The sequence below is a fragment of the Corvus brachyrhynchos genome, unplaced genomic scaffold, assembly GCF_000691975.1.
Source record: "Corvus brachyrhynchos isolate BGI_N302 unplaced genomic scaffold, ASM69197v1 scaffold5, whole genome shotgun sequence".
Lineage (NCBI taxonomy): Eukaryota > Metazoa > Chordata > Aves > Passeriformes > Corvidae > Corvus > Corvus brachyrhynchos.
In genome coordinates this window covers 7253448-7267579 of record NW_008238321.1, presented here as the reverse complement: position 1 = coordinate 7267579, position 14132 = coordinate 7253448, and the positions used below count along the sequence as shown (strand labels likewise).

At 52.9% G+C, this 14132-nt stretch overlaps 2 protein-coding genes across 2 annotated transcripts; one reads left to right on the top strand and one right to left on the bottom strand.

Annotated features, from left to right (window-relative positions):
- Positions 1–429: 429 nt before the first annotated feature.
- On the top strand, positions 430–4982 carry ARPC1B (actin related protein 2/3 complex subunit 1B). The gene is made up of 9 exons (XM_008633452.2): positions 430–540; positions 1244–1348; positions 2011–2233; positions 2541–2648; positions 2941–3147; positions 3683–3758; positions 3841–4037; positions 4444–4534; positions 4681–4982. Exons 1-9 carry the CDS (start codon positions 477–479, stop codon positions 4717–4719), a joined length of 1110 nt encoding a protein of 369 aa, XP_008631674.1. The 5' UTR covers positions 430–476; the 3' UTR covers positions 4720–4982.
- A 3029-nt stretch (positions 4983–8011) lies between these two features.
- Positions 8012–11864, bottom strand: PDAP1 (PDGFA associated protein 1). The gene is made up of 5 exons (XM_017734285.1): positions 11855–11864; positions 11540–11631; positions 9562–9669; positions 9071–9192; positions 8012–8168 (listed from the first exon to the last, which is right to left on the bottom strand). Exons 1-5 carry the CDS (start codon positions 11862–11864, stop codon positions 8012–8014), a joined length of 489 nt encoding a protein of 162 aa, XP_017589774.1.
- Between the last annotated feature and the right edge of the window lie 2268 nt (positions 11865–14132).

The following is a 14132-nucleotide window of genomic DNA, read 5'->3' as shown; positions in this document are numbered from 1 at the left end:
GAATGGTGGGAGCTCAGCCAGGAGAAGGGATTAGTCCTGAGGGCTGAGCACTGCAGGGATGGAGGTGCCTCCATGGGGCTTTGGCTCTTCCTAAATGAGGGACGGGGAAGGGGCAAGTGGATCTGGCCCTGCTGGGGTGGAGAGAGGAGGTGCTTCCCGTGGTGGGACCCCAGGGATGCACATGGGGCTGCTGGCACTAGGATCCTGGTGTTCCCAGCCAGCTCCTGCCCAGCAAGCTCCAGCCAGCTAGAGCAGGATGACAGCAGGGTTTAGAAGTTCCTGGAAATGGGCAGTTTCTGAGCTTGGAAATCCTCAGGGAAACCCTCTCCCCGGCAGAGGAGGGATGCAGAGGGCTGCAACACAGGGCTGATGGGGAGGATCACTCTGTGAGGCTGGGAGCTGGGATCTTGTCCCTGTGGCTGCAGCAGGATGTCATGACAGCCTGGGGGTCTCTCCCTGTCCCCAGCCCGTGAGCCATGGCCTACCACAGCTTCCTGCTGGAGCCCATCAGCTGCCATGCCTGGAACAAGGACCGCACCCGTAAGTACGGCTGGGGCACCCCGAAATTCCCAAGGACATCCCGAGGCACTATCCTGGCTAAACATCCCTGTGGTGGGTGGTGCTCTCGGGACAGGGCAGTGCTGGCTTGGGGCTGGGTTTGGGGAAGCAGATCCTGCCACGGGCAAATTTGGGGGCTGGGACAGCACATATCCCCCGTGTCCCCTGGTCCAACTGCCGGGACAGAGCCTGGCACAGGGGTGCCAGCACAGCGTCCGGCCCCGAGGCACCGGCAGGGGAGGGACGGACACGGAGCAGAGCCGGGTGATTCACGGCCGATGGCATTTCCCGACCACGGCCCGGGGGATGTGGGAGAACAAAAAGGGCTTTCTCTGCTGCGGCCGGAGCGCCGGGCAGGCGGGGGGGAAAGGATTTGGGAGCTGTGCACCCGCAGCCGTCCTATTCCATCCTATCCCATCCTGTCCTGTCCCATCCCACCAGCTCCATGGGACCGCACTGTAGGGAAGGGAAGACACTGGGCTGTGGGGTGCTCCCTTGCCACAGGGACAATTTGCAGCATCAGGACAGTGCAGGACCAGGGCTGGGGGGCTTGGTGGGACCCCGCCAGGCAGCTGGGGCTCAGTGAGGAGGACCTGGAGCCCAGGAAGGGGTGGGTGGGTGCTGGTTGGCCCTGCGGAGCCTGTGACCCAGGGGAGGGCTTTGACCCGGCCACTGTCACTCCCAGAGATCGCCCTGTGCCCCAACAACCACGAGGTTCACATCTACCGCAAGGATGGGGCCAAGTGGAGCAAAGTCCATGAGCTGAAGGAGCACAACGGGCAGGTGACAGGTGAGTCCCAGCTGGCAGAGGGGACAGGGACACAGAGGGTGGGTGGCCCTGTCCCAGAGCTGCTCCCAGCCCCGCTCGTGGCACTGGCACCCTCTGGATGGGAGTTGTGCAGGGGTGGAGGAGAATGGAGCAGGTTGTGTCCAGCTGAAGGCAGCCAGGGGTGAGATGGAGAGGGATGAGGTGGAGGGAGGGAGGAAGGGAGGGATGGGAAGGGAGATGGATGGATGGATGGATGGATGGATGGATGGATGGATGGATGGATGGATGGATGGGAGAAATGGGGTGAGATGTATTGGGGTAATGTGGGATGAATGGGAAGGGAAGGGATGGTGTAGGGTGGAATGAGAGGAATGGATGGATGATGGATATATGGGAGAGATGGGTTGGGATGGGATGGAACAGTGTAGGAGGCATGGGAATGGGTGGGGTGGATTGAGATGGATGGATGAGAGAGATGGGGTGGGATGGGTTGACATGGAATGCTTTGAGGTGGGAGGGATGGGAAGGGATGGTGTGGGGCAAAGAGGAGCTGTGGAGCAGAGACCACCCAGAACAACCACACCTTCAGACATCCCCCAGCCCTGAGTGCCATGCCCCCATTCCCATTCCCATTCCCTTTCCCGTGGCTCCCTGGGCCACCATCACCCCACTCTGCCTTCCAGGCATTGACTGGGCCCCTGAGAGCAACCGGCTGGTGACATGTGGCACTGACCGCAACGCCTACGTGTGGACCCTGAAGGGCAACGTCTGGAAGCCCACCCTGGTCATCCTGCGCATCAACCGCGCCGCCCGCTGCGTCAAGTGGTCCCCCAAGGAGAACAAGTTCGCCGTGGGCAGCGGCTCCCGCCTCATCTCCATCTGCTACTTTGAGCAGGAGAATGACTGGTGAGGCTCTGGCACGGCCTCAGTGGGTCTGTCCTGGGGGAACAGGAGGGGGCATGGATGGATGGATGCATGCATGCATGGATGGGAGATGGATTGGGAGATAAGAGACTGGAGGAGCTGGAAGTGGAGACAGATGGGAAAATGGAGGGATTGACTCCCCATGCCCAAGCTCCTACTGCAGGATAGTGACCCAGGGCAGCTCCTGGGGCATTTGGAACCTTGACCAACCTCAGCCAGCCCCCCAAAATCGCAGGGGGCTCTGAGGGTGGTGATGCTGCCCCTCTGCTGCCAAACCCTCTCCACACAGGTGGGTTTGCAAGCACATCAAGAAGCCCATCCGCTCGACAGTGCTCAGCCTCGACTGGCACCCCAACAACGTCCTCCTGGCCGCTGGCTCCTGCGACTTCAAGTGCAGGTGAGGAGCAGGGGGTGAATGACCGGGGGGCCTGAGGCAGGGGGACCCTCAAGGATGGGTTGGGGGCCCAGCTTCACCTCGGGTGCTGTTTGGAGCAGGGAATGGAGCACAGGGGAGATGCAGGGAGGTCTGGGGACCATCCCAGGGATACAGCACACAGGGGAGGCAGGGGGACACTCCACGGGCTCTGCCAGGAAACTGAGTCACACAACTGAGGTAAGGGGCAGGGATGAAGGTGGTGCAAGTCCTGCATCCGGGGACACATGACAAGCCAAGGCTCTTCCCCTCCCAGGATCTTCTCAGCCTACATCAAGGAGGTGGAGGAGAGGCCCAGCCCCACACCCTGGGGCTCCAAGATGCCCTTTGGGGAGCTGATGTTCGAGTCGAGCAGCAGCTGTGGGTGGGTGCACAGCATCTGCTTCTCGGCCAGCGGCTCCCGCGTGGCCTGGGTGAGCCATGACAGCACCCTGTGCCTGGCCGACGCCGGCAAGAAGATGGCGTAAGCACGGAGGGCTGGAGACAGGAGGGGGCTTGGGGGGACTGGGGGAGGCTGTGCTGGGGGTGGCAGCAGGGGTTGACCCCCAAACTGACACGGGGATGGAGGTGTTCGGGTTGGGTTGGGCTGAGAGCCATCCCAGAGTGTTCCTGCATGTGGGTGGGGGAGATGGAAGGGTTCAGCTTCAGGAGCTGGGATAGCCCTAGAGCATCCCTGGAGCATCCCTGGGTATCTCTGAGCATCCCTGAGTATTCCCTGAGCATCTCTTTAACTGGGTGGGGGAAGTAGAGGGGTCCAGCCCCAGGAGCTGGCATAGCCCTGGAGCAGCCCTGGGTATCTCTGACCATCCCTGGATACTCCCTGAGCATCCCTGTACGTGGGTGTGGGACATAGAGGGCTCAGCCCCAGGAGCTGGGGAACCCCTGGAGCAATCCCCAGATCACCATGGGTGGAGGAGGTGGTGGCTCCCACCCATGTGATGAGCTGTGCCAGTCTCAGCACCGAGGCTGAAGCTCAGCTCGTTGCTCACACCTCACAGTGTTGCCTCCCTGTGCACCGAGACCCTCCCCCTGCTCGCTGTCACCTTCATCACTGAGAACAGCCTGGTGGCCGCGGTGAGTCCGGGCGGGGGCACGGGGTGGGTGCTGTGGCTGAAGCTGGCCAGAGGGAGCTGAGCAGGTTGGGGTTGTTCCCCAGGGCCATGACTGCTGCCCGATGCTGTTCACCTATGAGGAGAGCCAGGGCACCCTGACCTTTGGGGGGAAGCTGGACGTCCCCAAGCAGAGCTCCCAGCGCGGCCTCACCGCCCGCGAGCGCTTCCAGAACCTGGACAAGAAAGCGAGCTCGGACACGGCCAATGCCACCCTGGACACCCTGCACAAGAACAGCATCAGGTGTGGGCTGGGGACAAGGGCGGGGAGGGACAGGCTTGGGGTCATCTCTGGGGCTGCTTGGGGCTGATGATCCCTGAGCATCCCCTGGGTGTGCTGCTGTCCAGCCCAGGAGCTTGGACAGCCCTGGAGCATCCTTGCATATCCCCAGAATGTCCCTGAGCATCCCTGCAAGTGGGAGGGAGAGACTGAGGTGCCAGCACCAGGAGCTGCGACAGCCCTGGGTGTCCCTGAGCTTCCCTGGGTACTCCCAAGCATCCCTGGGTATCCCCAGTGCCTTCCTGCACATGGGTGGGAAAGATGAAGGGGTCCAGCCCCACTCCCACCCATGGCTGCCAGGCAGCTCCAAGGGCTCTGAGGGCTCAGCAGCGACCTGGGACTGATTCCCACTCCCTCTTTGCACCCACAGCCAGATCTCAGTGCTGACGGGTGGGAAGGACAAGTGCTCCCAGTTCTGCACCACGGGGATGGACGGTGGCATGAGCATCTGGGATGTCAAGGTAAGGAATCCTCAAGGAGGCCCTGGGCTGGGAGTACCCAGCATTGAACCATCTTCCCTCCCAGTTCCCCACCTTTCAGCTTCCCAACCACCTCCGGTTTCTTTGGGACGCAACAAACTGATAAACACCTTCCTGTTTTGTTTCAGAGCCTGGAGTCAGCGCTGAAGGATCTCAAGATCAAATGAAGGAGCCATCCAGGAAGGGCATCCACGCTTCCAGCTGCCCCTGCTCTGCCCCCTGCCTGCTGCTCTCTGCCACTCCCCCCCCTGTGCCACATGACTGGGCCACACTGCCACCAGTGCCTGTCCCCGCTGCCAGCCAGCCCTGGTGGCTGTTTCCAGACAAAGAAAACCATTTTTCTTACTATTTTTTTTACCATCCTTCCCGATGCTGGTCATACATTGCTTGGAGAAATAGCAAATAAAGGATTTTCCTTGATAAATCAAAACTTGTTTTTTGCACTTTTTTAGAGCAAGTTCAGTGCAAACACAGTTGTGATCAGGGAAGATCACGGCGCTGCGCCACATCTCACCACAGGTGGTCACGTCCTCTCTGCCACCAGTGCTGAGGGTGAATTGGGATCGTGGGGATAAGGGGAATGTCACTTCCCCATTCCCTGCTTTAGCATTATGTCAAACCAGGATTGGTGTTAGGGAAAAGGGAGTGGAGAGGATGGAGGTAGCCAGGGAGCACAGGTTTCCTATTGTCTGAGTCTCCCTGGTAAAGTCCTGTCAGGTGGGCAATTCCCAAACCTGGAGCCAGCTCACAGACCTTGGGCTGCCGAACTAATCCTGCCCCTTTCCAGCCAGTTACCACAGGAGCAGATCAGTCCCAATACCGCCCACGGCCTGCGAAGGGAGCACTGGCTGGCAGAGGGACAGTGACATTTAAGTTCTGCTCCAGCCCTCAGTTAGTGGGAGGTGTTACTCTGAGATTTTCCCACCTATTTCCATCTGTTTACAAGCCCCAACCTCTCCCCCTGTGACTCCTGCCCTGCTCCATCCCAGGCATCAGCCCAAAAACTCCCCCTGTCCTGCCCCATCCACCTCCCTCTGCTCCAAGGATCACCCAAACCTCCCATGTCAGGCTGTCCACCCCATCAGTTCTTCCCTCTCAGAGCTGACAGCACAGGCACCTCTCCTGGTAGCACTTGCTCATCCTTCCACAGCTCCCTGAGGATATTTCCTATCCCAAATCTAGGCTTGGTCTGAGCTGTGGCTTGAGCCAGCAGCTCACAGTGACATTCCCTGGGGCACAGTCCTGTGTCACACCCTCGTGCCAAAGTCCCTGCAGCCAGGCATGGACAGGGTGACACACAACAAATCCCCTTTTTCATCCTTCATCTCCACAGCTGTAACCCCCTCTCCCAGTGACTTCCACGGCTCCAAGCCCTGGGGCCATATCTCCTCCAGCCTTTGGGGGAGTGAGTCTGGGAAGCACTGGTGTCCCTGAACAGGCTGGCAGCAGGACTCCCAGACCCCTGGGGCACAGCAGGCTGGAGCATGTCCCCTCCAGAGACATCTGAGATGGGGTGACAGTTCGGTGACTGCCCTTCTGACACAGAGACTAGGCCAGACAGTGGCCTGAGGGTAATTGTTTCCTCCACCCTGGTAAACAGATTGTGCAAGACATCCATCAGAATCTTAAAGCTTTTCCCTCCAGGCTGTGTGTGCTGATGGAGCTCCTGAACCCTGAACCAAACTCCACACCACAACCAGCAGCCCCCAAGCTGCAGCTGTGCCTCCCCCAGGACCCCCCCCCAGCTGTGCCCTTCACACACACACGAGGCCACAGCAGTTCTGATAACTTACAGTTTAATCAGCCAAATATACAAGTTCTCTTGGTGGTTTTTAAACTTGATCAAGTTTGTTTTTTTCTTTTGTTTTTTTTTCCATCTGGATCTGACACAATAAATGTTGTTTTTCTCCTTTAAACAAAGGATGATGTGGTTAAAAACTGGCACTATCCCTAATAAGGAGGAGAAAAAGAAAATGAAGAGGAGGGAAAAGGGGAGACTGGCTGCAAGAAAGGAGGGATGAATCCGGGAAGGAACGGCACTCCAGAAGTCCATGAAGTCAGGCTCCCAGCTTATACTGCAACACCCTGCAGCACAACTTGATGGGCTCTTTGCCAACTGGATTCCTCAGATACATTATCCTTTGGGATTTCATACCAAGTCAGTTCCCCACCCCATGCCCCACCCCACAACGACCCCACAATCTATTTTCTTGCAATCTAGTATTTGAAGCACCTCCCTTCCCACACAGCTCCCTCCCACCCTGCCCCCCCCACCGTCTACGAGTTCTTGATCCTAAAAACAGCAAAAACATTCATGTTTCCGAACTGTTACAGGGAATTGCTGTCCAGCACAGCTCTGCACTGCAGAGAGCAGCTGCCCCTAACCCCACGATCTTATTTTCGTGCAATCTAGTATTTGAATCACCTCCCCTCCCACACAGCTCCCTCCCACCCTGCCCCCCCCACCGTCTACGAGTTCTTGATCCTAAAAACAGCAAAAACATTCATGTTTCCGAACTGTTACAGGGAATTGCTGTCCAGCACAGCTCTGCACTGCAGAGAGCAGCTGCCCCTAACCCCAAATGGAAATCTGTGCCAGGATGAGGACAAACACATCGTCAGTGTCTCTTGGAGGTGGAGGTGAGGTCGATGCTGCAGGACGCTCTGCGTGGCATCGATGGAAGGCGACACGGCAGAGCTCCTGGCAGGACCAGGCACAGTTCCCTGGCGTTTCCTCCTCTTGCATGGCCTGTGCTTACTTGTTAAGGGATAGTGACTGCAGTCTTTTACCTGCCATGGCTGCTTCGTCTTTTGCTGGGGAGGAAAACAACAGTTTCATCATTTCATGCTCAGGGACTGGGGGTGGATTGGCAGCCCCGGGGATCAAAATCCTGCCAGTTGGGTAATGGAAAAAATCCCACCCTTCCCACCAATTTCTCAGAGGTAAGAGGCACAGCTCCTCTAGTATGTTCCCTTCTATCCCTGGCCTTTCTCCAGGTGTCCACAAATGAACTGATACCCAAATTTCTCTGTGGAAGCCACCAAGGAGCTGTGTTCAGACTTCTGGTTCACACCTCCCAGGGAAAGGCCAGGAAGGGAAGGAGTGCTGTGTGAACTCCCTGGGCAGTTCAGATCCCCACATGCAAAGCAGATAAATCACCCAGCACAAGGAGCCTGCCAAACCCCTAAACTGGAGCCAGAATTGCCTGGGAAGCAGGGGACAAGATGGATATGAAGAGCAATTCCCTTCTCTCCTCCCCTGCTCCAGTGCCCAAGTACTTGTTTATAAAGCAAGACTTTTATGAGAGGGAAACAGCTGAGCCCGGTTCTGCTGAAGGGAGTTGATGACACTCAGCAACACCGCACAGGCTCAGATGAGGCATGTGTGGCATGTGGCATTGTGCCTCTTGGCACTGCAGCCATGGCATGGAGAGGTAGGAGAATATGATTAATTATTCTCTAACCTTTTCTTTCTTCTTCTTTCTTTCTGGCAGCTTCTTCCCTTTGCTTCCGAATGATGGCTAGTCGGGCAAGGTCTGCCTTGGCTTGCTCTGTTTTCCCAGCTAGGTGCATTTTCATGTATCTTTCTTTTGCCTTTTGCTTCTCTATTTCCTCTCTGTACAAGAGAAACACAACAATCACCAGAGTATCCAGGAAGCACACAGGAACAGGCAGAGTGGGGCTTTCCAACCAGGAAAAATCCCCAAACTGGGGGTCCTTCACCAGTTTTCCAGCACAGGTTCTGTCTGTTTTCAGGGTTTGAACAGAGATGAGGAGAGAGATTATTTCTACCTTGCTTCAGCTAAATAAGGACATGGACACACAAGGAGGTCAAATAAATTAGCCCCACACCACAACAACTGTGACATGTTTTTCCCAGCCTTACCCTCAAAGGTGTCCTTCTGCTGAAGCAATCAATGCCAAATAAAAAAGCTTCCATCTTTCCTTCCAAACCTCACCATTGCTAATTGAAACCAGAAGATTAAACTTTGGTTTTCAGGTTATTCATCTGCCCAGACAAAATTTCACCACGAAATCTGGAAAACCAGTACCTGTCAGCAGGGTACCTTCTGCAGCAAGACTGAAGTGGATCCAAGGTGACCTCTGGTTAATGGATTTCTGTTCTGATTTTTGGCATAAAACTTCAGGAAAGGAACGGCCTAAATCCCTTTCACAGCAGTATGATTTCAGGATTTCAGTTAGGTCTGATTTTTGGCATAAAACCTTAGGAAAGGAATGGCCTAAATCCCTTTCTCTCAGTGCCCCACAGCAGGCTGCCTGGCTCCAGGATGGCCACAGCTGTTCCCAGAGGACAGACAACTCCTGTGAAGTTTCTAAGGAGCCCCATTTTGAAGCACAGTGAGCCCAGTTTGGTGCTGTTCAGTGCCTGCTTTAGGCAGCAACACACTTTAAGGGCCTCCCTGAAACACTGACACAGAGCAGGGGAAACACCTCCCTGCACCAAGCTGCTGCCAGCAGCGAGGCTGAAATTCCAGGGACGCAGCAGGGAACACTCACCTCTCTCGTCGTGAGAGCTCCTTGGGTCCATCCAGGTCCAGCTGAGTGACTTTTTTGGTTGTCTGAATGACACGGTTGGGGTTCTCTATGTCTATCAACCCCTCCACTCCTTTGCGCTTTTGCTGTGGGTAAAGAACAAGAGGGAGGTTAAGGAGCTCTCACACTCAGCTCTGGGTTGCACCAAGAGCTCTCCAAACACACTGCAAAGCACCCCAAAAGCTCAAGTCAAGATTTTAATACCAGCCAGTAAAACCATTTAGGAACCAAGGCACCTTCAGCCTTTTTAAAAATCTTCTTGCCTTTGTATTTCATTTGTAAATATGCACGAGTTTTCATTCTGAGGGCAGAACGCTTTCAAGTGAGGGCTTTTTGGCTTCTAAAAATAGTTCCGTAAAAAATGTACTCTAGGTAGCTCTGCTCAGAATCCAGAGCATGCATCTCCCCCCTGATCCAAGAATTAGGGGCATTAAATGCCCTGAGAATGCCAGTACCTGATAATCCTCATCATCTTCATCACTCTCATCTGAATCTAAAGATTTCTTCTCCTTTTTGGGGTCTCCTGTTGCTCCTTCGCCTCCTTCTTCTTGTTCCTCCTCTTCCTACAAAATCAGAGGAAATTAGAGGCAATGTATGTCACTAAAAATCCCAAATCCAGCTCTTAAATGAGATTTTGGAGGGACGAGTGACAGCTCTGAGCACTGGCGTTCCTGATGTGGCCCTTGGGCCACCAAGGCAGTCTGGCTGTCACAGAATGAGAGTTCCTCTGCAACAGCATCACCTCCAAAGAACTCTGCTGTTCCCTCCAACAGGAAAATCCCTGTGAAGGACACAACTGGCACTTTACTTTCCCCAAATGAAAGCTCTCCAGGAGAATTTTGGCCTGGGTTTCCAGTGCACAGTATTTCAGAGATTGGAAACTACATGGATGCAGCTTAGAGATGGATTCCATCCTGGATCTGAATAAATAAAAACAACTAGAGAAGGAGCAAACTGACAACCATCAACCAGAACATTATTATCCAAGGAATTACAGCCTTTTTAGCAGAGCTTCCACCAGTCAGGAGCCTGGGAATTAATTTCTAAATCATCAGAAGAACCAATATGGGTATGAATAGCTTGTTTTACACTACCAACATCCCTCAAGCAACCAGCAAAGTGGATGAGCAAGGAACAGTAAGAGGAGTAATTTTGTTAATTGTGGGGGGTTTTTTTAAGCTGTCCTTAATAAACCAGTATTAGCTGTAACCATCTGTGTAACCATCACTATGTGATATGGATTACCACAAAAAATAAATCCTTCTCAAAGAGCAGTTCTCTGGTTTGCTATGAAACAAGACAGGCATTTCAAGTGGGTCCTGCTTTTCTGTTCCATTTCCAATCAGTATTTTTATTAACAACATGGAAGCAGAGAACAGACACACAGTTTGTGAATGACATCACACTGGTAGGAGTTGGAATTATTTTGGAAAACAGGATGAGACTCATAAGTGGTTTCAGAATTTGGAAATATGGAATGAAACCAAGAAGGTGGAATCAGAAACTAACCAAGGGGAGCTACACTTTGGAAGAAGAAATCCAACACAAAGCTGGAATATGTGGCTAAACAGCAAACCAAACAATCATCTCGAATTCCAGCTGGGCAAAACATTAAAAAGGACTCAATGCTATGGCTCAGAACTGCTTGAGAGAGTCATCTCAGAGGTATTCATCAGGACTTCCTACATGGGGTGTAATTATCCTCCTGTGGTCAGTGCTCTGAGGCCTCAGCTGGAATTGTGTATTTGGGCTGAGGTAGCACTTTAGAAAGTCACAGAAAAATATTAGAGTGTCACCAGAGCTGTGGTAATTTGGGAATAAAGAGAGCAAGAGCTGCAAAAAGCAGCCAAGGCTTTCATGACAGCAGTCAGCTCACAGTGGAAGTTGGGGGAGCTGTTACAGTCCAACGCTGGGGCACAGAAACGCACCCAAAAGAGGCCCCACACCAGAAAACTCTGTTATCTCTCCCTGCAAGTCAGAGGCAAACAAGAAAATCATGTGTCCAGGAAGAAGTCAAAGGAGTTTGGTCCCTAAATCTACAGTAGAATGAGGGAAAATACAATAATTTCAACGTACAGTAGCATGTCAAGATGTGGCCCTTGCTCTCCAAAGCCAAGCTGCAGAACAAATGAGCTGACACTCATGGAGACTGAGATGATGAAATATGGAGAGAAAAGATCTCCAGAGCTACTGTGTCATGAGCTCCTGTCCCTTAACTTTCAAAGGCTGCCATGGGTGGTCTCCCAGGCCTCAGGAACCAGACTGCGTGACATCTTGGAGTCTCCCCAGCTGGAGATATTCAGGATCCATACTGTGATCATGGCTGGAATGATCTGCAACACTTGGCTAAGCTGCCATTGCTCCTGAACAGTGAATAACCAGGCTGGATAAAACAGGAGTTAGGACAGAACACACAAAGGAGCAAACACATACCCTTGCCTTTTGCTTTTCTGCTTGGAGCTGGGCATCAATCTCCTCAGGACTGGTGTACTGCCTTGCTCGGCCTTTGTGGCCTCCTTTTCTACCTGCACAAAATAATAAAATTAATACATGGTTTAGTGGTAACTTCCAGAAAGGTCTGTTCCTCCTGCAGCACTCTCTGGATTTTAGGTGTGGATAGGACAAACCAAAATAGGTCCTCTGATAGAACCTAAACAACAAAACCCCACATTGAACTTGGTGAAATGCTCCAAGACTTTTAGGTAAGACACACAGAGAATTGGGATTATTGATACCACCCCTCCCTGCCTGTGCTCATGGCCTCTACAATTCCCTTCCCAGGCTGGCAAGGGGTGCTCAGTCCCACAGCAGATCCCAGTTTCCTGCACAGGAGGAATCACAGTGTGTTCCTGTGGTTACAACCAACATTCCGACAAGCTTGGCTCCTTAACCCCTCCCACTGTGCCAGGGGAAAATAGGAAGCTAATTGGACAAAAGCCTTGGGAATCACAATGGGAGCTGAAGAAGTACTAAAAGGAGCCTCCATGTTTTACTGCTTTATGAGGAAAAATAGGAAGCTCTAGGAAGCAGGAAGGGGAGTCACCGTGGCTGGCACTGCCCCAAGTTCCAAATTCTGTTGATCAGTGAACTGCTGAAGCCACTAATGCTCCCTTCAAGCCACTGCTCTGGTGATGTTCTTCCAGCCCAAAGAACTGGGAAGCAAGTTGAATACAGCCAATCCACAGCCTTGAGTGAGGGAGCTTGGCAAAAAGCAAACAACTCTGGCAAGGCAGCTCTCTGCTGCCACAGGAGTCCTGCAAGTCCAATGGAAGGAGCAGGAAACACTGGATCTCCCTCATCCTCCCCTTCACCTGCCAAGGACAATGGGAACCTTACAGTGATGGGGAGGGATTGAGGGATTGTCCCTCCTTCCTTGGCACTGTGGGATCCATGGGAGATCTGCCACTGCTCTCTCACTGTGCTGTTGGACTGGGAGGCACTGGGAGCCTTAGAGATCCAACATTTTCTGACCAATTTTCCTGCTTCGGCACAAACTCTCATATGCCTTAGTTCTGTCCCAAAACCCCACTGTGAAGCTTTACAGAAACTCCTGAAATATTTTTCCAAGAGAAATGGGGAACTGCAGAGACCAAATTCTTCTTCCTGGATTCAGCTGGGGAAGCTCATGGACTCTCAAACCCTAAGCACAATTCAAAGCTTTGGTGCAGCCAGACAGGTGTTTTCCGTTTGTCTGTTCCCAGCCATCCCACGTGGGAACACTGACACCCTCTGGAAGGAGATCTGCCACTGGAATGCTCCTGGGGAGACATTACCTCACTGCCCAGCACATGACATCACTCCAAATGGAACAACAGTGACATCTGTGACACACCAACCCCCAAATAACCAAAGCCTGCTGTGCTCCCAGCCCGGCCAGGGCCAGGCTCCTCATCCAGCTGCTCCAGAATTCCACACTGGGCTCAGGACCAAGGAACACAAACCACTCATTACTGCAAATAAACAGTGGTGATAAGGGGCAGAAGCAACTAAAGAGAAAATATTTTACATTAAAAGCCTAAAAAGAAGCAAATGGAAGAATGAAGCTGATGGAAGCCCAGCAAGGGCTCAGCACAGTGCAGGGATGGGGCTCTGCTCCCACAGAGAGACCAAACCTCACATCAGACATGGGGAGCTGCTCCTACACCTGCCACTGACCAGCTCTGTGCCTCAGTCTCACCATCTGTAAAACAGGGATAATGGTTCTTTTGCACCTCTGTGAAGCACTTTTAAAACAGAATCACCTGCAGCAAAGCCCAGTGGTGCCCAGGCAGGCCCACGTTCAAACACATCTGTCTTTGGCTTTCAACAGCCTAATTAAGGAATTTAGATGAAAGAGAACGGAATGATACTGATGGAATCTCTTCTTTTTAAAATCAAAGTATTAGGGGGAAAAAAAGGAAATTAATCAGAAATAATCCTGTAAAAAAATTTATTAGTAGCTGATTAATGCCCCTCCCTTTTATATTAACAGTGAGTGCCAAAATCCACTCTTCTGCCAACAATCCAACAACTCCCACTGACTTAGGGAGAGAACGACCAAAGACCTCTCTTCTTACAAAAAGCCAAAGGTTTGAATCAAACACTGAAATCTGTACAATAAAATAAAGAGCAGGAAATCCTGAAGTTAGAGGGCATTTAAATATGAAAAACGGGGTTATAAGCCCCCACAGTTCCCTGCCTTCACAAAAACCATGTGGAAGCTTCAGCCCCATCTCCCATCACTGTGCAAATGGACCCAAAATGAAGTGGTTAAATAAAATCTAAGCAAGGAATCAGTTTGGTGGTAAAGGCTGGGAAATGCTGATGAAATAAAGCAGAGCAAACTGCAGGGAAGAGGAACGAGAAAGGGCTGGTTTTCAACGTGTGTGACCGAGGTTTGCAAGAGCCAATTATGCAGATGGTGCATATGGAGAAGGTTCTGGGTGGATCCCGCTGAGCCGTGACAGCCCGGCAGTGCCTCATCCCCGCTCCTGAATCACACGAGGAGCAAGTCGGTGCCCGCTCCGGAACACCCAAACGCGGCGCT